Below are 24324 nucleotides of genomic sequence, written 5' to 3'. Positions count from 1 at the left end.
TTGTTTAATACCAAAATGTATCAATATATTTTTGACCTAGAGCTTTGGAAAAGCACTATATAAATAAAATAGTTATATATTTATATTTATTTATTTAATGCCAAATAAAATAAATTCAGTATTTTTATATAATTTGAGCTTTGGAGAGACGCTATATAAATTAAATATTTTTGTTTTTTAGTTTGTTTGTTTGTTTAATACCAAAATGTATCAATATATTTTTGACATGGAAAATTATTTATTTATTTCCAAAAATGCATAAATACAAAATAAATAAAATATATTAATTAAATGTTTTATTACCAAAATGTGTTAATATATTTTTGAAATTTGAGCCTTGAAAAGGAACTATATAGATTTATTTATTTATTTATTTATTTATTTATACCAAAATGCATCAATATATTTTTGACCTAGAGTTTTGGAAAGGCACTATATAAATTAAATAATTAAATAAGCATTCATACATTTATTTGTTTATTTATTTGATACATACAATGCATCAATACAAAATAAATAAAATATATTAATTAAATTTTTATTTATTTATTTACCAAAATGTGTCCATATATTACTATATAGAATACATTTATTTGTCTATTTAATACCATAATGTATTAGTATATTTTTGACCCAGAGTTTTGGAAAGGCACTATATAAATTAAATAAATAAATAAACATGTATTTATTTATTTATTTGATACGTACAATGCATCAATACAAAATAAATAAAATATATTAATTAAATATTTATTTATTTATTTACCAAAATGTGTCCTTATATTCTTGACCCTGAGTCTTGGAAAGCACTATATAGAATACATTTATTTATTTATTTATTTGTTTGTTTGTTTGTTTGTTTGTTTGTTTGTTTGTTTAATACCAAAATGTATCAATATATTTTTGACCTAGAGCTTTGGAAAGACACTATTATTTATTTATTTGATACACAAATGCATAAATACAAAATTAATTTAAAAAAAAAAAAATACCCAATATTTTTCTGTGCTTTGTTATATTTGTTTATTAGAGTGTCACATCCTAAGCTTAGCAGTTCACTAGGTTTTGGAACAAAGGAATAAAAATATTTCAAAACCCACTAACAACGCTTCATACTATTGTTCATGTTTATAAATCTGTTGAAATGTCTCACTAAGGCTGCCGTGGTTTCCTCAACAACCTCCAACAGTCTGGCTGAGAAGGCCACTTCATCTTCTGTCTTATTTGTTGTCTAGTCTTACTCTACACTGCTCTGCTTAACTACCACTGGTTAACTGAAACACTTCATCGCAAATCCCAGCTTTACGACTCCAACTTCCAAAATATGAACTAGTCCAGCCAGTGTTTTCTTCAACCAGTGGGAATGTGTGGACGTTTATGTGTGGTTCTAGAAAAACTGTGTTTTTATGTTGTGGAATTTTTAGAAAACCAATGTATGATGATTTTCATAACTCTCATTTTCCTGTTTTGTCCTGTCTTGTCCTGTGTGTGTCTGTCCTTCTGTCTTTTACATGTCTCTTCACCTTTAATTCCACATTTGTTCCACTTTATATCTACGTTTACATTTTACACCGATGTTTCTTTTTGTTTTGTTCCTTTCCCAATAATTCATTTTCTGTCGGCTACATTCTCACTCAAACCGATAAATTAACTGCACATGTAACGCCCAATAACAATCCACCCCATCGTCCATGCTGTTTAATCTAAAAACACGTATTTAAAATTGATTTAACCTGTCACTAACATGAATCCAAATGTGTCAGCCACGGGTTATGAGAAATCTCGCAGCCTGAACAACATATCAGGAATGGCGGGGTCATCCCTGCGTTTGACCCCCATCACCAGCACGCCCTATGACCCTTACGAGGCCCCGGGACCCCTCCGTCGCTGCCGCTCACCCATTCCCTCCATTTTGTAGCAGAAAAAGCGGAAAGAGTGACAGAACGACTCAGGAAAGGAGGAGAGAAATGCAGGACAGCCTCATACTCGCATTCATAGCAATAACAATGACTGATCGTGTGAGCGGAGTAGATACACGTCACTAAACTGAGAGTTTGTGAATGATCACGGGTCATGTTAGTGTTTGAACTGGACTTGGCAGGTTAAGCAGGTCAATAACTGTGCGTATGTTTATGGACGAGAGTAAATGCTTTGTTTTTCCCCATGCTTTCTGGGTCAGACGGTACGATTTTGATGCTCAAGGAGGATAGATTAATGCATTTTCATTTCAAATGCACTCACGAACCTTGTTTTGTGTTCAAAAAGCTTCCATTTCCCTCGAACTCTGAATTAAGATGAATATTACTGTGAATAAACCTAATTATAGACTGTAGAAAACTCAACAGAATTTTTAATGCAAGAATAATGTACATATGCAATCATTACTCTGAATAGAAACGTTCATAGGGGTTAAAAATTAAATGTATCACGCTATGTTTATTTGTATGTTTGTTTGTATTTGTCGTTGGACTGTTATTGGCTGTCAAATAATTTAGTTTAATTGCAAACCTATTGAATCAAAACTGAATGGGTGAAAGATAAATTTCACAAATTGATTATTTGAGCATTCATTGCCATTTAATCACTTTATTTTATTTTGCACATAGTTCTGGCTCATGTTTGTTTATTTGTTTGCATACTTTGTTTTGCTCATGTTGCCAAGTTTCGCCCACCTCTAAGCAAAGATTTCCAGTCCAAAAACTGTATATGAGGAGCAAAAAAGTGGGGAAAGTACATTTAATGAAATTATCTTCCTTTGTTTGCCATTATGCACAAGTGTTTGTGATGTGTAAGTGTAAGATTTTAAGATGATGCTCCGGAAAAAGGAATATTGTGCAAACTCACCCATATATGCAAATCATGTGCAATATTCCACCCTAATTCATAATGCTGCAAACATGCACATGTGGTGTTAAAAATTTATGTGCACGCGTATGATTAATCTTAATGAAAAGGTGAAAAGGATGAAGAATGGAAGATGACGAAGAGGATGTGATGATTTTAAGATCATTTCTTGTTTGTCTTGTCAATGTTAGTGTCCTGCTGTTGTTTTTTTTATTATATTTTGAATGTTTTTCAAAGACAAATTGTTTTTGTTTTCAAAAACATTACACAACAGTTTCATTTGTATATGATATATACGTTACGTGTTACTGTGTTTCTTTTTGGATTAATAGAATTAGACAAAAATATAAATGTATTCAGGTCGATGTGACCAAGTGCTTCCAGAATCATAAACAAAAGAGATGATACTAAGCAAGTAAATAAGCCATTTCTGAGAAAATACTTCCCTGAAATAGCGAAAAGAAAAATAATACGTTGCAATAATTGCAAAGTTGTAGTTTATAGGAAACTGTATGTTATCTAGTTTTTAATCATTAATTGTGATTTAGTTTCCCAATGGAGAACAACCCACTGCTGAGACAGTAAATATATCAGTAAGGAGCCATTTTGTTTTAAACATGGTTCCTCTATCATGCAAACCTGGATCCCACAATGTACCCGGCGTCATGCAAGATTCAGTCGCCCTGTAGAATCCCATCTTCCCCAAATAAGTTCCGTTTTCCGATTTGCAATTGCTAGTTTCTATGATAACCAAAGTTTGGCAGGTTACAATGACATGTAGATGGGAGCGAAAGGCATCTTTTTTTGTTCACAGATTCAAAATTATATAAAAAGAATATAGAGTCAATAAAAGTTTTTAAAAAAATTAGTTCTTTTATTCAGCATGGATACATTAAAAATGACAGTAAAGTCATTTATAATGTTACAAAAGATTCCTATTTCAAATAAATGCTGTTCTTTTGAACTTTCTATTCATCAAAGAATCCTGAGAAAAAAATTATACTGTTTTCAACATTGATGATAATCAGAAATGTTTCTTGAGCAGCCAATCAGCATATTAGAATGATTTCTGAAGGATCATGTGACACTGAAGACTGGAGTAATGATGCTGAAAATACAGCTTTGATTACATTTTAAATATATATTCAAATAGAAAACAGTTATATTAAATTAGAATAATATTTCACAGTATTACTGTTTTTACTGTGTTTTTCATCAAATAAATGCAGCCTTGATGAGCAGAAGAGACTTCTTTCAAAATAATTTAAAAATATTACTGACCCCAAACTTTTATCAGTAATATTTTACTGTAGTGTAGTAGATGCAGTTTGTGCTGTATTCTAAAATGAAAATGTTAACATATTTTCTATTCAGAACCGATAATGATGTCAAAAAATGAGGCACCCAAACAATATAATATTTTATAATACTTTATTTTACTTTATAATTGTATTATACTGTACTCTCATTACCAGATCTGCGGGGGATTGAATCTCGCATGACAGCGGCAGCAATCCTTGTTAAAATGTCTGTATTTTAACATGTTTTTAAATGTTACGGGATGCCAGGCCTTCTCATACACTGTGAAACCAGAGACTTTCTTCCACTAAAACTGATTAGTCTCCATTAGTTATGGATCTCTAGTGATTAGTTAGTTGAGAAAATTCATTCTCTAGTTAAAAAAAATCTCTTTTCTCCATTTGTGAGTAAATGTTGAAGTTAATATTGTGCTGTTCTTGTAGTATGCAGATGTTTAAAATGTTAAAAAGGGAGCTAATTTTTTTTCTTTGACTTGTGTATTCCATGTAGTTGTGCCCTATTACAACACTGTCAGGTCACTGAAACACATCGAACATGTTTATATTAAAAAAGCAAGACCCCTCTATGAGGATAATTTAGGCTACAGTGTTGTTGTAGAGACTCATACACTGCTAGCTAGATTTAACTAGCTTCACCTGTTAATGCAAAGCTTCTAGGCCGACATCGTAAACTTGATCTGTACAAATCTGTATCTACACGAGTGAATGCCCATTAAACTCATCTCTGCCTTTCTCTTTATGTATGCTGGTTGTTCTTTAAAGATTCTACATGTTATGTTGACATTTATGTAAATGAGCATTTGTTTATGGTGTATTTGTGTGTGCCTTTTCAATTTCTGTTTGCATATTAACAAGAAAAACCTTTTCTTTCCATAATTGAAATGCACTCATTCACTCAGATAACGTTCGAATACTGTATGTGTAAAGTCAGCACTTGTTTTGACAGATTTAATGCTTCTTACCTGAACTAAAACCTGCTAACAAGAAAAGGTAACATTTTATTTCGATAGTCCACTTTAGACATTCTCTACTAAGTAACTTTGCAACTGTCAACTAACAGTTATTAGAATATTAGTAGACTTAATATCTGCTAACACTTTATTTTGATGGACATTCAATAAGTAAGACATTTAACTTTTCATGCACATGTCAACTTATTCTACTAATCCTAACCCTAACAGTCTACTAATACTCTAATGAGAGTTAGTTGACATGTAGTTGCGAATAAATGAGTTGATTGCCAAGTTACTTGTAGTTACTGACTATAAGTAACTTTTCCTGTCAACTTATTCTACTAACTCTAACAGTCTAATACTCTCATGAGAGTTAATTGAAATGTAGTTGCAATGTTACTTGTAGTTACTGACTATAAGTAACCTTTCAAGTATGTCAACTTATTCTAACCCCAAACAGTCTACTGATACTCACGAGAGTTAGTTGACATGCAGTTGCAAATTGATGAGAGTTGACATGTAGTTGCAAAGTTACTTGTAGTTACTGACTATAAGTAACTTTTCAAGCACCTCAACTTATTCTACTAACCCTAACAGTCTACTAATAATTTCATAAAAGTTAGTTGACATGTAGTTGCAAATTAATGAGCATTAGTTGACATAGTTGCAAGGTTACTTGTAGTTATTGACTACAAGTAAGTTTTCAAGTACATGTCATCTTATTCTACTAACTCTAACAGTCTACTGATACTCTCATGAGAGTTAGTTGACATGTAGTTACAAAGTTACTTGTAGTTACTGACTATAAGTAACTTTGCAAGTACGTCAACTTATTCTACTAACCCTAACAGTCTAATACTCTCATGAGTTAATTGAAATGTAGTTGCAATGTTACTTGTAGTTACTGACTATAAGTAACCTTTCAAGTATGTCAACTTATTCTAACCCCAAACAGTCTACTGATACTCACGAGAGTTAGTTGACATGCAGTTGCAAATTGATGAGAGTTGACATGTAGTTGCAAAGTTACTTGTAGTTACTGACTATAAGTAACTTTTCAAGCACCTCAACTTATTCTACTAACCCTAACAGTCTACTAATAATTTCATAAAAGTTAGTTGACATGTAGTTGCAAATTAATGAGCATTAGTTGACATAGTTGCAAGGTTACTTGTAGTTATTGACTACAAGTAAGTTTTCAAGTACATGTCATCTTATTCTACGAACCCTAACAGTCTACTAATACTCTCATGAGAGTTAGTTGACATGTCCTTGTAAATTGATGAGTTAATTGACATGTAATTGCAAAATTACTTGTACTTACTGACTATAAGTAACTTTTCAAGTACGTCAACTTATTCTACTAACCCTAACCTAACAGTCTTCTAATACTCTGAGAGTTAGTTGACATACAGTTGTAAATTAATGAGTTAGTTGACATGTAGATGCAAAGTTACTTATAGTTACTGACTATATTAAGTACATATCTTATTCTACTTACCCTAACCTAATAGTCTACTAATACTCTCATGAGTTACTTGACATGCAGTTGCAAACTAATGAGAGTTAGTTGACTTGTAGTTGCAAAGTTACTTATAGTTAGTAGAATGTCTAAAGTAGACTATCGAAATAAAGTGTAACCCAAGAAAATATTATGTACAAAAACAGATATTGTTAGTGGTTGAAGGATAATTTCATTGGCCTGAAATGTTCAGCTGTTTCATTTTCTGCTCAAACCTCATATTTCGACTCAAACTGACAAATGGTTGCGCTTACATTATTATTTAGTTGAATGAATTATCTGTTAACTGAATTCTTGCAGTACATGCTTAACTTTTACCAGCGATCCACAGGTAAACCTTCCCCAGCTTTCTACTGTTCTCAGTTTTAATCAATAAGTTTCCTTTATCAACAATAATGTAGTAGCCTATTGTATTTTAAATTGATCTAGAATGTATCTGGGGTGGACTATTCCATTCCTGCTAGATCTAGAAAATTAATTGGCCACATTTAGTGTTAGCACTCAATTTTAGTCAAGTTTAATCTTCAGCGTCTTTAGATTTCAGGTTAAACACTGTGTGACACCATTAATTGTAATTAGCACATGTGTGTTTTCTCCGGGACTGGACTTTTTCACCCCTGAGAAGATACATTGCACAGCCGGTGTTCAGTGCATGCAACTTCATCTTGAGATCTGTGTCTGTAGAAGAGTTTCAACCGTGTTTGTCTCAATTTCTTTTTTGTCAGTAGCTTTGTTTTTGTGTGATTTCTGTAAAAGCATTTCTACATCTTAAGTTTTCTGTGATTTTATTTATCTGTTGTTGTTCTGTTTGTTTGCTTTGTTTTTTTTAAAAAGCATTGCTTAATTAATGCTTGTTTCTAACAAAATCATTATATTTCTGTTTTTGTCCACAGTGTTAAGTTTCTAGCATTTGGCAATTCTTTTAAGGAGACACAGTTAGTCGCTGAATCCTGAAAACTTTGCCGATGGGGCCCCGCCATCCATACGGGACGTGTGAGGAATGTCGGAGTGGCAAGAGGGTGTGACTGGAAACAAAAAAAACAAACAAAAAAAACAACAAAGGAAACTGGAAATTTCCGATGCCGGATCTTCACACGGTAACCAAAGCAACCTCACCGAAATTCCGGATCACTCCTCTTTCTACAGACTGACTGACTTTACAGCAACAAAACCGAACATTGCACTGACACCTGAAAGAGAAAAAAGACTCTTGAAGGAACGAACGGAAAAACATTCCAATGTTTTAAGATCAAAACACCAGGCGTTTTGACTGCCGCACTCACCTGGGCCCTGAGTTTCTGTATATTAGTCTATATGTAAGAATGAAGGACCAAGTTAGAATAATTATGTAGCATTTCTGCTAAGACCCTGTAGCATTTCTTGGCTGGGAGAACTCTCCGACAGACTTTTTACAGACTGATATTCATCGACCGTTTGCACAGAATGACTAAAATGGCTTAGTCATGCACAATTTTTTCTTGTTTTCTTTTCCCCCACTCAGCATATTAGCAGCAAAGTGTGTTGTCCGTGCATTGCCGTGTGGTAGTTCCCACTCCCCGTCCGAGAAATGTCCAAGTCTTAGAGTAGCTTTTCTTTGTGAATGAATCTAGAGCACTGAAAAGTGAAACGCAGCACTCTGCTTTGGTAACAGAAGTACGTTGCTATTCCCAAACAGTCTTCCAGGTTTTTTCCCGTACGTTCGGGGGAGGCAACATCGAAAACACAGTCCCGACAGACCAAAGCCCAACTGTGACCAAATATAATGTACGAAAGCTAAAATGGCACAAAATAACTTTAGATGTTCCCTGTCAGATCTGAACTTTTCGTCCCTTTAAATACGAACGGATTGGCATGTTCTGCCAGGGGTGCTGTCTCTAATTCCCAAAAAACCCTCAAATTGAGGACTTTTCCCATGGTAATCCTCTCTGATTATAGAGGTTTATTTATTTTGTGATTTAGTATAGCTAATGCTGCCATAGATTAAATACCTGCACATGTGAGTGCTTGGACCAATAACTAGCGTTTTGTCTTCATGGAAAGAGGGTATAAAGGTCAGGGAAATGTCGAGACATTCTTAAAATCTCCCTTTCTAAAAAAAAATCGTCTATGTACGACTTGTCTAAAACTGCCTTCAGAGTTTCCCTCCATCTCTGTCTCGTATTCTCTCCTATTGGCTTGACTGCGTTCTTCCTTCTTAACTAATCAGAGGGAGCGCAGGAGGTCACGCCAAATGAATCAAGAAGAATAAATGTACAAAAAAAACGAACAAATTTATATTTTGATAAGTAACATCTCCATGGTTCACGAGGAACGCGATTCGCTGCCACTGATGTCCAAATGCGACTGTAAAAATGCAATGCCGACCACCCCACGAACAGCCGCGGCGACTTACACAAATAAGAAAAGAGAAAAAAGGACAAAAGAAAAGAATATTAACGCGCTCTTTTGGAGGGAGATATGATTCATCAAAGAGGTTGTTTCCTCATAGACTGAACTGTGAGAAAATGGATGTCAAAATATATGAAAAAAGAAAAACAAATGAAAAAAAAAAACTACTTGGAGAGAAAAAAAAATTAATAAAAAAAATGCATTTTTGTAACTTTGTTTACCAGCATGAGACTTTGCATGACTGTATTTTCTGCTAGCCCTTAGTTGAAGTGGGGAGGGCTAAAAAAAATAATTAAAAAAGATATTAATAATAAAGATGTTAATAAAAATAAAAAACATGATATGCAATGGATATTTAAGAAAAACAATATATTTAAAAGAGCTATATTTTGTTTTGAAATAGAAAGAAAATGTGAATAAATTCTGACTGCGAGTTACACACTGAACTGTTTTATTAGTTTAAGATTTAAAAAAAAAAATCTCAATGCCACCAAAATCTGTTCTGCTACATACTGCCCCATGTAACATTCTTGTTCGGTTTCATTTCTTTCATCGAAATGCCGCCTGGACTGTATATTTTGGTTGCGTATCTCTCTTTCTGTATGCCGAAGGGGTCGTCTATCTATCAAAGTGTTTGGCTAATGTTTGTCTGCGTACAACATTAGTTTTCTCTGTAGCCATGATAACAACTGTGCTGATGCTAGAATCCTGTGTAAGCGGGATATGGCGTCTTTTCCCACATGCATTGGGGCTGATAGTGTTTCATTCTCCGTTTGAGTTCACCTGCTCTCATTGGCAATAATATGAATGATAATCTGATGGAGATGTAGCAAGGCAAAGTGGAGGCTCGTATCAGTCTCAGCGTCTTCCTTACAAATGGATGCAGTGTGGGAAACTGTGTTTTTGTAGAGGCGTTGTGTCTCTAATCTCAGGTGAAAACCGTGAATGCTCAGTCCCGCACCAGACCTCTGCCTGCCCGTGCAGCCATTTTTCATTTTCATCTCGTCTGATTGTTATAAAGATCCCTCGAAAGGCATTTTACCGTCATTTGTTGATGTATTTCCTGTTAAAACAGGAAGTTAGGGCACCGGGCTCATCCCTTTATATACATAGCCAATTGTCTTTAGCCTTTAGCTTAGCAAAACAACAGCTGACAGCTTGTACAATGAACTAAATCAATGAAAACACTTTTAAAATGAATAAAGAGAACCATTTTAAATGTCATTCTGTAATATTGGCTACAGAATTAAAATTTCTAAGTCTAAAAATGCTAATTTGGTGTTTTAAAATGTTCAGTTGTTTTTTGGTTCCCAGAATGACACCAGGCTAAAGTTAAACCTTTAGCATTTAGCTTTAGGCTAATGCAAAACATCACAGTTGAGTTGTAATATAGGCTACAGAATTAAAATTGCTAACTCTAATCATGCTAATTTGGTGTGCTAAAATGTTAAGTTTTACCCAACTCGTTTATCTAAAAGTTTTATATATCTCAGGACATCAGGCTAAAGCTAAACGTTTAGCTTTAGGCTAAGGCAAAGTTGAATTAAATGTGGCAAGTTGAGTTAAATGTGTTTAGGCCTGTTTGTTATTTTGTAATAGACACCATAATTAAAATTGCTAACTCTAATTATGCTAATTTGGTGTCCTAAAATGCTAAATTTTTCCCAATATAATCTCAGGACACCAGGTTAAAGTTAAACCTTTAGCATTTAGCTTTAGGCTAAAGCAAAACATCAGAGTTGCGTTAAATGTGTTTAAGCTTATTTGTTATTTTGTAATAGACTTCATAATTAAAATCGCTAACTCTAATCATGCTAATTGGTGTCCTAGCATGCTAAGTTTTACACAATAGGAGTTTTTATGTATCTCGGGACACCAGGCTAAAGTTGAGTTGCGTTTTTGCTTCAGATCTGGGCCTCAGTCAGTAGCATCTTTAACATTGTAGCACTGCAGCTAATCTGTTAGCATTTAACACAAGGGCATTTACAAACTTGTTCATATAATTCAAGATTGCACAAAAAGTAAGTCAAGATGTTATTTAATCTTAGAGACACTTGAGCCACATGTGAAACAAGTGAGTCAAGGTTTATACTGTCATACAACGGTCATTGCAGATGTTTTAATCAATACGCTACATAGGATGACAGAGCAGATAGAAGATAAAATATGGATGCTCGTAGCCAGTTACCCTTGACAAAGGTGCTTGACTTTGACAAGTGTGTTATTGTAGATGAAAAGCCTCTGCTAATTACCAAGTGGACAGAAAAGACAGAATGAAATGAATATGAGAGATTGCGAAGGTTCAAGCAGGCAGCGGTCCGGTGTCTGGTGTGAGGGACGGTTTGTGATATTTCGAGTGTGCTGATATCATCAGCTTCTGATATATGGAATGCAGATGGTGGAAGTGGAAATACGACCTTCAGGAGAAAGACAATATGACACAGCTTATATTTTCGAAACCTTACTAAGCGAAAACGAGATGTCTCCGGACTGGGTCACTGGGTCCGTTCCCAGCCCAGAAAGAAACCTTATAGCCCAAATAGGTCTTTGTTTTTTCAAAGTTGTGCATATTTATAGTTTTATAAATGCTTTTGTTTATAATTATCAATTTATTGAATAATTTATATTTTATACAGAGTTTTTGTTCTGAGATCATCTCTTTGTTCCATTTCAAAGATTGTTCATATTTTTTATGACCACTTTGTTGTTCACTTATATATATATAAATATAAAAGAGCCTGTGTTTGGTTTTATTTTAGAAGGCATTAAGACCACTTTGGTCCAGGGGTCACAAAGTAACGCAGAATAAATATTTTAAAGCATGCTTCCAGCAAGAACACAACGACGCATATCCACACTGGCAAACGCCAGTTTGATTTTGTTTTATTCCCAAACATGTTCTTTTTTTCTTTTCAGGACAAGTCGAGCTTGTCTCTCCATCTTTGCACATTGAAGCACACTGCCCTGTTAAAATGATTTGGAATGATAGATCTGTCTGCATCTAATTCTTCTTGTTCGATTTTTACTGTGCCTGCTCTTGTATCCAATGTCAGTTTGATCACCCGTTTCTTGTGTATTAAGTTTGATTTGATGTACTTGAATTACAGATATGCAATCACCACCTCTCTGACCACTGCCAATCATCCCGATCAATCAACATGATCAGTAATCAATATGATTAAAGTGATTAACAACCTTTGTGTTTTTTGATGCTTTTTTGTGAGACTTCCTAAGTATGTATTAATGCACACTGACACGATTCATATTAGATTAAACACTTTTTTTTTTTTTTTTTGAAACAAGATGAAACTGGTGTTGAGTAAGCTTTTTTTTTTTTTTTTTTAAAGTTAACTTTTTTATTTAGCAAGGACACTTTAGATTGATCAAAAGCGACAATGTTTAAGTCTTTACTATTTCAAATAGATTCTGTTCTTTTGAACTTTCTATTCATCAAAGAATCCTGAAAAAAAAATGTATCACGGTTTCCATGGTTTTCAACTTTGATAATAATAAGAAATGTTGAGCAACAAATCAGCATGTTAGAATGATTTCTGAAGGATCATGTGACACTGAAGACTAGAGTAATGATGCTGACAATTCAGCTTTATCACAGGAAGTAATTACATTTTAAGATGTATTCAAAGAGAAAACAGTTCTTTTAAATTGTAATAATATTTAACAATATTGCATTTTTTTCTGTATTTTTGATCAAATAAATGCAGCCTTGATAAGCGTAAGGGACTTATTTTACAAACATTAAGAATTTTGAACACCTTAAGATATGGTAAATTATGGTTCAATATATGTCCTGAGTAGCCTATAAAAATCATAATATACGTGTTTTATTAAAGGGGACATATGAAAATCTGTAACTTCTTCCTGAGTCTCTCCATCAGTGTCGACTCCAGTTTGAACAATGTAAGGCTGAACACCGTTACTGACAATCCTCATTTTGGCTGCGTGAGATTCTCCAGCTTTGTTGTTGTTGAGCAACCGAAGCGTGAGCTGTTAAAGCTCCGCCCTCTTCTGGAAAGGGGGCCGGGGAGAAGGGTCTGTCTTGGGGCCGGGTGCAGCAGCTCATTTGCATTTAAAGGGACACACACAAAAACGGTGTTTTTGCTCACACTCAAATAGGAGATTTTGACAAGCTATAATAAATTATCTGTGAGGTATTTTGAGCTGAAACTTCACAGACACATTCTGGGGACACCAGATACTTATATTACTATAATAGGTCCCCTTTAAAAATGTTTTCTTTTCCTTCAAGACCAGGGACAATGGGTTGGGTAATTTCTTGAGGAATTAATATAGCTACAACAAAGTTGACAATTGTTTTTCCACATAATTCTGCACTGCAAAACTTATCTTGCTGATCAGAACTGGCTTGTGATATTTATTATGATGCACACAAAACACTGTTCAGACATTTTATTTTGTTAACAAATTAACAGAATTGAAGAATTCTTGAAATGCTATACGAAACTGTCCCCATGTGAGCAAAAATAAACATACAAAGTCAGAGAGCCAGACATAAAAAGCATAGGAAAGTTACTATGTAGCTTGATAAACCAGAAACACAACAGCACTCATGTTCAATATTGATTAGGAGGAATAATGGAAAACACGAAAAAAATAAATATGCAACAACTGAGCCCATAAACCATCTTTCATTGTGACATTCCAACATTAAATCCCTGGATTCAGCAAGAAGCAGAAGAAAAATTAAATCTCGCTCTATTTTTCCCCCCAAACCATTCATTTCCAGTAAAATGTGTTAAAAACAAAAATAAAAGACGCACATCCGAAGTGCCATTAATATTTATTGTGTTTGTTGGGGAATATAAGATCTGTTTAGTGTCACATTTTGGTGTTAGATTTGACAACAGCAAAAACCCTTCAACGAATACACATCCTTCTACTCATGGCTGGACCCGGTGTTAGTACTCCAGACCCCTCATGGTGGCAATGGTGGATGACAGTCTGCGTGGGAGGGGTTTGGCCGTCTGCCGGTATTCGTCTGGTTTGGCACGAAGAAGAGTGACGATATTCTGGAGGGTTCTGGAGGTCTGCAACCCCAGCGCATCCATGACGTTACTCAGGTACTCTGTAAGGACAATAAAAAAAAACACATACACAAGTGTTTTTAAAGACAAGTTCTAAATTATAACAATTTATTATGGGAAAAAAAAAAAAAGGCAAACAACTTCTAATGGCTATTCAAAGACCTATTTTTAATAAATACATTTAAAAAAATCATTTTTTTTTAAATAATTATAAATAATTAAAATAAATGAATTATTAAAATTAAATTATTCACTACAATTATTTTATAATTCTATTAGCTATTCACAGAAATTATATATATATATATATATATATATATAACATTTTCATTACTTTAACTTAAAATATTTAATAATTTTAAACTTAATTTTATTTAATTATAAATAATTAAAAATTAAATATTCACTACAATTATCTATAACTACTCACAATAAATTATATATATATATATATATATATATATATATATATAACTGGAATACAATAAAATATTTAAAAAAGCTAGTTTCTCATAGCAACATTTCTCATTTTCATTTAATTCAAGTCAAAGTACTAAAACAACTAAAACTATATATAAAAAAAACAAAAAAAAGACAAAACAAAAATTACTAAAACTTCAACAAATTAAAATGAAAATATACAGAAAATATAAAAATATTATAATCTAAAATATGAACAAAAACTGTAATAGTAAATCGAAACACTTTACATAAAAAACACATTTTTACTTAAAATTAATTTGTCACTCCAGAAGACCACGAGAATCATGGGAATACACACTTTACCTAAATATCTATTTGTAAATTTTAACTCAAAATCTTGATGTTAATAATAAAAAATAAAAACATTGCCACTAGCCTTGTAGTGTCACTGTGTGCAAGTGTTACATATTAATTACTGCTGGTGATAATGGTGCCATGATGTAATGATGATGTCACCTATGTCAGTTGCCAGCTGTTTGGTTGCATGTAAGCTCAGCTCAGGAAGCTGTAGGATGACGTCACAATAGGTCTGCATGGTCGCCCTGGCGATAGAACCCAGCCAATAATCCGCCGTGTTCTCCAGCTCAGGGACGTCGTCGCCTACAAAGAGACGAGACACATTCATACATCATGTATTTGTGCAGGAAATGACTGTCTTTATTCATACCACTGGGATGTGTTCTTGTGTTTACCTTGTTCTGGTGGGTAGGGCAGTTTGCCGGTGTGTAAGGCAAGTTCCAGCGCTGGATCCTCTTGAGTCACGAAAGGCTCCAGATGCAGAGGCAAAGACATGATATACTGGCCAATCTATAGACAGAACACAAAAGTGTTTCATTGCACCCATTAACCTTCCTCTTGTCCTGTGAACACCAGTGGCTTGTGTTTGTAGGAGCATCTTGTGATTTGTCGTCATGTTTGACATCATAAGGACATTGACTCACTCTCAGATGGTGTGTTAATATTGTCTTACATTAGTGATGTACTCCTGCGGTGACAAACTGAAGGCCGGCAGATCATCAGTTAGCGTCTCACCCAAATTAGCAGAACCGCGAGCCTTAAAACATCACAAACACATCGAATCAAACATGATATTTTCAATACTTCATACTAGTGACCTAAAACAAACTGTGCAAACGTACCTCTGGTTTGTTGAGAAGGAAAAGCTGCTGTTTGATTTGCAGGAACACAGAGTCAAACGCGAGCTGATTGGCCTGCTGGTTCAGACGCGTCAGAGCGGAGCGAGTCTCGGCCAATAAGCTTGAGTTTCCTGTTCCTTTCTCCTGCACAAAACATATATGCATAAAACTTCACCTTTTCACTTAGTGCATTAAAAGTGTACATATATGAAGCAAACCTTGAGAGAGTGCAGCGTCTCCAGTAGATTATTATACTCCGCCGTGTTGGTCTGCTGGAGGTAGTTGTATTCCTGCCATGGGTTCTTTTGGCTCCGCCTCTCAGTCACGCCCTCTTGTAAGCCAGTCAGACTTCTGGGGTTAAACCCCTCCCACAGGAAACGACCCGCCCTCCCCAGGATCCTGCCAATCACAATGCACAACTATGATACATGACAGAAAATCATTTCAAATCCATTTTTGTGAAATAACAGGCATATTAATGGTATAATTTAACCCTCAGAGACCCTTAATTTGTATAAAGGAATTAAATATAGGTAACTTTCACTTTCACTAAATATAGGTTTAAAACTTAGTGACTTACTGACACTGAAATTTATCACAAGTTTTATCACAGTTTTGGTGGGGAAAAATATTAAGATTAACAACTTTCTAAAGTCACACAAAATGGCACCAGCCAGCTTAACACAATACTTAACACTTTGGGAACAAATGTATCTACTTATGAATATTTATTACAGTATTTAAATGGTCAAATAGTGACAATTACTAGATTATATTCAAAATATACTTTGATATGAATATTTATCTTAGTATTTAAATGATCAAATAGTGACAATTACTACATTACATTTGAAATGTACCTTGATATTAATATTTATTACAGTTTTTAATGATCAAATAGTGACAATTACTACATTATATTCAAAATATACTTTGATATGAATATTTATTTTAGTATTTAAATGATCAAATAGTGACAATTACTACATTACATTAAAAATATACTTTGATATGAATATTTATTAGAGTATTTAAATGGTCAAATAGTGACAATTACTACATTACATTAAAAATATAATTTGATATTAATATTTATTAGAGTATTTAAATGGTCAAACAGTGACAATTACTACATTATATTCAAAATATACTTTAAATACTGTAATAAATATTCATATCAAAGTCAAATAGTGACAATTACTACATTATATTCAAAATATACTTTGATATATTTATTACAGTATTTGAAGTCAAATATAAAAATTTCTTAACTTTTTATGACTGTATTCTTATTGGTTGAAAAATATTTTTCAAATACATTTGTGTGCTGAATTGTGTTATGAATTCAAAACTTTAACTTATTGTATCACAAAATAGTGGTGAAATTATGCAATCCCAAATTCCCATCACTGCAGTTTTGCAGTTTTTCCAAAATATACACACAAATTTTGCCTAAATTAAATGTTTTTGATGACTAATGGTTTCCTAAAGACATGTTTATTATGGGTAAAAATAATAATAAATCATGAATATTAATGCTTGGGTCTCTGAAGGTTAAAGGGATAGTTCACAACCACCGAAACTAGACTTGCATACGCCGTTGCAGGAAGGCAACTATTATAGTTTATAAAGTTTTAAATATGGATATTTTTCTTACAAAAACCCATCAATTTGCTTCAGAAGGTCTTTATTAACCCCCTGGAGTTGTATGAATTACTTTTATGATGGATGGATGTGCTTTTTAGGACTTCAAAATCTCAAGCCCAATTCACTCCCATTGTAAAGCTTGGAAGAGACAGGATATTTTAATATAAGTCCAATTGTGTTTGACTGAAAGAAGATAGTCATATACACATAGGATGGCTTGAGGGTGAGTAAATCATGGTATAATCTTAATGTTTGGGTGAATTATCCCTTTAAGTCAATAGAATTTAATTCTAAAGAAATAATAGATTTCTTACTTATTTGAAAGCTGCTGTTCAAATGCTCCACATTGTCTCAGTAGCTCTCCACAGGTTGCAATGATTCTAGAGGATACAGGAACAAATGGAAATACTCTATATACATTTATAAAAACATAAAACTTTCAACATATCTTATTGCTGAATTTCACTATTAATGGCAAAAAGAAACCGCCCACTAATTAATGGAAAAAAGAAACCCCGCCCACCTGACAGAATTCTGGAAAGCCGTCCAATCCTCAGTGAACACCTCCGAAGTGGGCGTGTCCTCTAACTTATACTTCTTCCTGATCGATTGAAGCGTGACAGAAAAATCTGACACGTACCTGAGGAAAAAAAAAAAAAGAGAATAAGCTCGAGCGCGTGGCTGACCTGTGGGCTGTGTGTTTGTCTCTGTGTTTAAGCGTAGTAAATGTGTGTATGATTCATACTTGCTGAAGAGCGCTCGAAGGGCTTTGATGAGCCCACACACAGCGAGACCATCCGTGAACTTCACACAGCGATCGACAGCAGCAGCCGCCAAACCAAACACCTTCTGAACCGAGTGTGTGAGCTCTAACACACAGTCCAGAACCTCACCGCGCTCCTAACACACAATCAATCAATAAACACACGGTGAATTCTGTGGGTGTGGGGAAAAAAAACTTTTATTTTAATATTTATACAACAATTCTCATTTGTGAATATGTAACTACACACTCTTAACAGCATCTAGTAAATTCAGTAACCGCTCAGAAAGATTCAGTAAGCAATTCATTTGATTGATTGAATCGGAGAAGGAGTTTCTGATTGAATTTGACTGATTCACTAAAAAGAATCATTTGTTTGCAAATCGGACTACATGAAGTCGATGCATTTTTTTATGGTCTTTGTATTATTGCTCAGTACCCTACCTTTTAATGTCTCATCTCATTTAGTTCAGAAAATAAACTCACAACTCAATACACAGGTTAAGAAAACACAAACATACCTGGAAACCAGTCTGATCACTTATACTTTGTATTTGTACTGGTTCAAGATCAAAAATGAAAATGTCTGTTTGCTCACCAGAGGAACAGCACTGAGTTGGATCAGTAAGTTTGTCTCCTCTAGTTCTCCATACTGCATCTGATAAGTCGCATAAGGTGAATACACACATGATACCAGCTCTGCCACCTTCAAGAGGTTATACTCGCCTAAAACACACACATAAAGACAGGAAAATGATAAGCAAAAACCTTCAGAAAAAGCATATAAAAGGACCTCTTTAAAACTGAATCTCATAACAAAAAATGTCCAGGTCATATTTAACCATAAAATCAAAAGATTTTTTTTTCATGGTTTAATTTTTTTTTTTAATAATATATATATATATATTTTATTTATGATTATCTTTTTAAATTGTATTCATTTTGTTAATTAAAAAAAAGAAAATTAAATTTTAATTAAATAAAAAATCTCTCATTACTGTTTATGAAGTATTTTTACAATTGTTCTTCACAACTATTGTATAACATAAATGTTTAATATCATTTTTTTACAGTAATGAGGATACAAATTTTTGCGTTACACAAAGCTACTGAGAATAGAGTTTATATGCTTAATTATCCTGAAAAGAAATGTCAGTCACAATACAAAAAAATAGTGAATTTGTCTATTGATATGGAAGGCCAAAAAAAAAAAACAAAAAAAAAAAACATGAATTTTAACTCGTCAACAACACGTAAAATATGTGCATTTCATTCATATTTAAGGTGTGAAATACGTGTTAAATACATGTGTTGTTGACGTGTTAAAATTCACATGTTTTTGAACCCTTTGGCCTTCCATATCAGGTCGCGTGCTTTGGATGTTATACTTCCCACGCATAAGTAACAAATTCCCTTTTGCATGTTCCAGTGCTTGAATATTTACATTGGAAAGGCTAAAAAAAAAATAAAAAAAAAAATTTATTATTCTGATTTTCACACATACAAATACAGACCAAGCTTTTTTTTTATATATATGAATTTCTCAATATTCTCAAACTTAAAATCAGTAATCTTTTATTTTGGGGGGTTGCCAAGAAGTAAGTATATGCACTGCCGGCTTTAGCACTGCTGAGTGAAGAGCGTCAGTGAATGTCACTGCTTTGCGTTTTGCTCCGAAACTGGCAGATTTATTATGCATTTAGTTCAAATGGAAATCTTATATTAGTATTACTATTAGTTGATCTAAAACAGTGATTGTGCATTAACAGCTGTCAACCATGTCGGTACGCAAATGAGCAGTCTGAACTTATTTACCCAGCGCATATGTGTGCACCCCTATATATATATATATATATATAAATACAGACCGATATTCACACATATAAATACAGACCAAGCTGTGGCTGCATTGCTGCCTCCAGGCTGCGACTGAAGTTAGCTGCCGTCTGATGAAGCTCCAACAGCACGTCCAGACGACAGTCGCCAGAGCAACGCTTCAATGCCACAGCAATGCAGTCTGGGATAGATGGCACCATCGCCCCCAACGTCTGGATCATCAGCACTGTGAGCACTTCAAAGGGGTTTTTAAAGACCTACACACACATATACACATGCTTGAGTGTGTGACAATGAAATTCATTAACATTCCACTGCAGTGTGTTTACCTGGCTGCTCCACTGCAGCTGTGTGTGCCACGTGGACAGAAGAGTGTCGTAGAACTCAGAGAGCTGCTGCTTCAGAGAGGCATCTGACTGACAGATGCTTTCCCACACGATCAGCAGTTGTGCCTTAAAACACACACACATACATTTGTGTGTTAACCTCAGGTTGATTTCACAGCCAAACTGAAAGCCATGTCAAAATACTGTACCTTGTGGCATTTGTAGTAGTAAGTCAGTAACTGAGGCATTCTGTCCATCTCAGTAAAAACTCGTACAAAAAGCTTCGCTTGATCTGAAACAGAAAATACCAATTAAGATTAACAACATGTGTAGCAACTCATGATGTAAAAACTGCACATAATGTAACAAGCATTACATTACTATTGTAATAAAATGTTCATAATGTAATAATTTTCTCAAAACATAAAATATTAACAATTTTTACATTATGAGAAATTTTTACATTATAAACTCACCAAAAACATGTCATATTGTCATAATTGTAATAGCTTATAAAACATAAAAATATTAGTATTCCCTTACAGTACATTTTACAAATCTAAATTCAATCTTTAACTGCGAAATGCAACATATTTAAATATTCATGCAATTATAATTATTGCATGAATATTTATTATCTATTGCATTACTACTACTACTACTAATAATAGTAATAATATATTATTATTATTATTATTATTATTATTATAGTAGTATCAGTAATCTTGTGGATTTAGATTTTTAAAATGTACTGTAAAGGAATACCAATTTATGTTTACTAAAAATATAAGAAAAATAATAATAATAATTGCATGAATATTTAAATCTGTTGCATTTCGCAGGTAGTTTAAGACTGGATTTGTACAGTAAGAGAATTCTAATTTTTACAATTATGACAATATGACATGTTTTTGGTGAGTTTACAATGTTATAAATTTCTCAATGTAAAAATTGTTGTTATGAGCTGAAGATTTTATTACATTTTGAGAAAATTATTACATTATGAACATTTTATTACAATCATAATGTAATATTTATTACATTATGTGCAGTTATTAGATTATGAGTTGCTACATCATAACATGTTAAAGCATATTATAAAACAGAATTCTGGTTCTAGCATCTGATTGGATGTTCAAAGCTGTAGCATGTACACATACACTGCAAAACTTTTGGGTTTGGTAAGATTTTTTAATGTTTTTGAAAAAAAAGTCTCTTCTGCTCACCAAGGCTGCATTTATTTGATCAAAAATACGGTAAAATCAGTAATATTGTGAAACATTATTATAATTTAAAATAACTGTTTTCTATTTGAATATATTTTAAAATATAATTTATTTCTGTGATGCAAAGCTGTATTTTCAGCATCATTACTCCAGTCTTCAGTGTCACATGATCCTTCAGAAATCATTCTAATATGCTGATTTGCTGCTCAAAAAACATTTCTGATTATTATCAATACTGAAGGTGACTATGTGTTTGTGTGCATCACCTGTAGCCAGTGAGTTGAAGGTGGAGACGATCTGTGTGCTGGTGAGAGCTTCCAGACGGTTCTTCAGAGCCTCCAGCTGAACACACTTCTCACTGTAGTCTGGTGTATCCACCAACATGGCCAAACTACCCTGCATGGCGGTCAGTTTACCGCTGATCACGGCCACGTCCTGCAAACGAACACATGAACATTTCAGAATGACATCCACACTCATGTTGAACGAGTAAAAACAGACGTGCAACACGTCACCTGTGTTTTAAAGGTCTCCTCGATGTCGGCACTGAGAGTGCTCCACTTATCAGCTTCCTGTAGAGCTTCTGCTGCTAACTGCATACGAGACTTCACCTGATCAATCTCCACCAACACCTGCCAGACATGAACACACGGCAAAATAAAGGACATGGACCGACCTATTAATTGCTCTGATTGTCTCCTATACACAACTATCATTTTTATACTAATTTTATAATAATTTTCCTATTATTTTTTTCTTTGGATTTATTGTGAATAATACAGTTATTATTAATATTAATTATACCGGTCATTATTAATATATAATGGTTGTTATAAACTATCAAGCTATAATCCTTTATTCATGCACAGAAAATGAAGTGATTTGGATGGGTGTATTTGTGGTCACCTGCATCGACTGCACCGTGTCCTGTTCAAATCTCTTGATGTCCTCTTTAACCAGAATCATTTGATCCTTCAGGAACGACGCCTCCTGTTTCAGAGCTTCAATGTCCCTCAAAACACGCGGCATATTCTGCAGAGCCTGATTACTGCTCTCTGTACACACACACAGCAAACGCACACACATCACACACAACACAAAAAAACACACATCACGCACAACACACAAACAAAACACATCACACACACACACACACCACAAAAACACACACATCACACACACACACAACACACATCACACACAGACACACAACACAAACACATCACACAAAAACGCACACACATCATACACAACACAAACAATGCACATCACACACACAGACACACACACACACACAAACACACAAAACACACAACACAACAAATGCACACACAACACAAACACAACACACACAACACACAACAAACGCACACACATCACAAAAAAGCACACCACACACAAACAACGCACATCACACATACAGACAGACGCACACGCACAACACACAACACAAAAAACGCACACACATCACACACAAACCACCCACATCACACACACATACAGACAGACAGACAGACAGACACACACACAAAGACAATAAGATACACACAACAAACAACAAAACAACACAAAGACACACACAACACCCAAACAAACAACACACAAACACACACATCACAGAAACATCACACAGACACACATCACAAACAGTACACACACACACACACAACAACAACAACAACAACAACACCACCACCACCACCACCACCACACAACAACACACAAAACAAACATTACACACACACACACACACACACAGAAAGGGAATGAGACATAACATGTTATTGTTTTGGGGGCGGTTTTGGAAGAAATTAATACTTTTATTCAGCAATGACACATTAAATTGACCAAAAGTGACAGTAAAGACATTTATAATTTTATAATTTATGCTATAATAAATGCTGTTCTTTTGAACTTTCTGTTCATCAAAGAATCGTAGAAAAAAATTGTATCACGGTTTCTACAAAAAATATGTATCAGCACAATATCAGAATGACCATGTGACACAGAAGACTGGAATAATGATGCTGTTTTATATTTCACTGTTTTTATTGTATTTTTGATCAAATAAATGCAGTCTTGGTGAGCAGAAGGACTTCTTTCATAAAATGACATTTAAAAGTGTGCTTTAAGAGTTCAAATACTTCTTGCATCGTGCCACACTCACCTTCTATAGAGTTATTGACCTCCTGAATGAAGAGCTGCAGCTTCATGACCAGAGTAGAGGCGTGAGCGTCTGTTTTACCAGGCGCATCTTTCTGAGCCACTTTAAACGCTCCATTCACCCAGTCCTTCACATCAAAATCATCTGCCAGGAACTTGGAGAAGTCCATTTTCACCCCTTTAGTAACCCTCCAGAGCCGGATTTACCATCTTAAAGAGTCAAACCCATCTGCAGAGAGGGAGCGGATAAAAAAGACATGTTGAAAATGTTTAGCGCTGTATATTTTGAGATATGTTTACTCAACTGAAATCTCTCCAGCACACCTTCACCAGTCTATTCCATAATTCTTGCCCACACCAGCCTTAGACACGAACATAAAATAAATAGCCCATGAGAAAGAAATAACCATGACCACGAGATACAGTTCAAACAGTGCGATCGCTTCCTCCAGCGTTAATTTAATAGAATAAAACTGTTAAACAGTTTCTGAGCTTAATGTTTTCAGTGTTTGTACACTGCTTCCTGGTTGCGCTCGTCCTAATATGTACCGGCGGTGAAAAAAATACGACGAAGAAGCATTCCGCTATTGAAACGTTTACCGAACAAAACCCGTTTTACAGAATCTAGTAAAATGGAACAACTCTGTATAGACGT

At 34.2% G+C, this 24324-nt stretch overlaps 2 protein-coding genes across 10 annotated transcripts in view; one reads left to right on the top strand and one right to left on the bottom strand.

Moving 5' to 3' along the window:
* The window catches only part of kcnc3b (potassium voltage-gated channel, Shaw-related subfamily, member 3b), a 70578-nt gene extending 58356 nt beyond the window's left edge, over nt 1-12222 (top strand). For 4 of the 8 annotated variants that reach the window (XR_007927793.1, XM_051881469.1, XM_051881467.1 and 1 more), the window contains one exon: nt 7532-12222. Coding sequence is in view for 5 of the 8 variants with exons in the window: in XM_051881472.1 (XP_051737432.1) it covers nt 7532-7545 (14 nt within the window). In the remaining 3 variants the exon portion in view is untranslated. Of the gene's footprint in view, nt 1-1763; nt 4903-5109; nt 5154-7531 lie in introns of those variants that run through there. The other 4 variants (XM_051881465.1, XM_051881466.1, XM_051881464.1 and 1 more) reach the window with 2 other exon arrangements.
* A 1217-nt stretch (nt 12223-13439) lies between these two features.
* Nucleotides 13440-24217, bottom strand: cog7 (component of oligomeric golgi complex 7). Of its 2 annotated transcripts, none has more exons than XM_051881462.1 (18): nt 23994-24217; nt 23674-23898; nt 22413-22561; nt 22022-22138; nt 21773-21941; nt 20490-20572; nt 20284-20406; nt 20013-20211; nt 18717-18844; nt 18101-18255; nt 17879-17995; nt 17670-17735; nt 15927-16107; nt 15712-15852; nt 15543-15626; nt 15265-15379; nt 15029-15172; nt 13440-14130 (listed from the first exon to the last, which is right to left on the bottom strand). In XM_051881462.1, the coding sequence occupies exons 2-18, from the start codon at nt 23837-23839 to the stop codon at nt 13964-13966; spliced, it is 2304 nt and encodes a 767-aa protein (XP_051737422.1). In that variant the 5' UTR covers nt 23840-23898; nt 23994-24217; the 3' UTR covers nt 13440-13963. The 2 variants fall into 2 exon arrangements, with proteins under 2 accessions (XP_051737422.1, XP_051737423.1); XM_051881463.1 differs by having other exon boundaries at nt 23975-24202.
* Between the last annotated feature and the right edge of the window lie 107 nt (nt 24218-24324).

This window comes from Ctenopharyngodon idella, chromosome 23 (assembly GCF_019924925.1).
Source record: "Ctenopharyngodon idella isolate HZGC_01 chromosome 23, HZGC01, whole genome shotgun sequence".
NCBI classification, from domain to species: Eukaryota; Metazoa; Chordata; class Actinopteri; order Cypriniformes; family Xenocyprididae; genus Ctenopharyngodon; species Ctenopharyngodon idella.
Note: the sequence above shows the minus strand (reverse complement) of the source record. Positions and strands in the feature narration are given on the sequence as shown.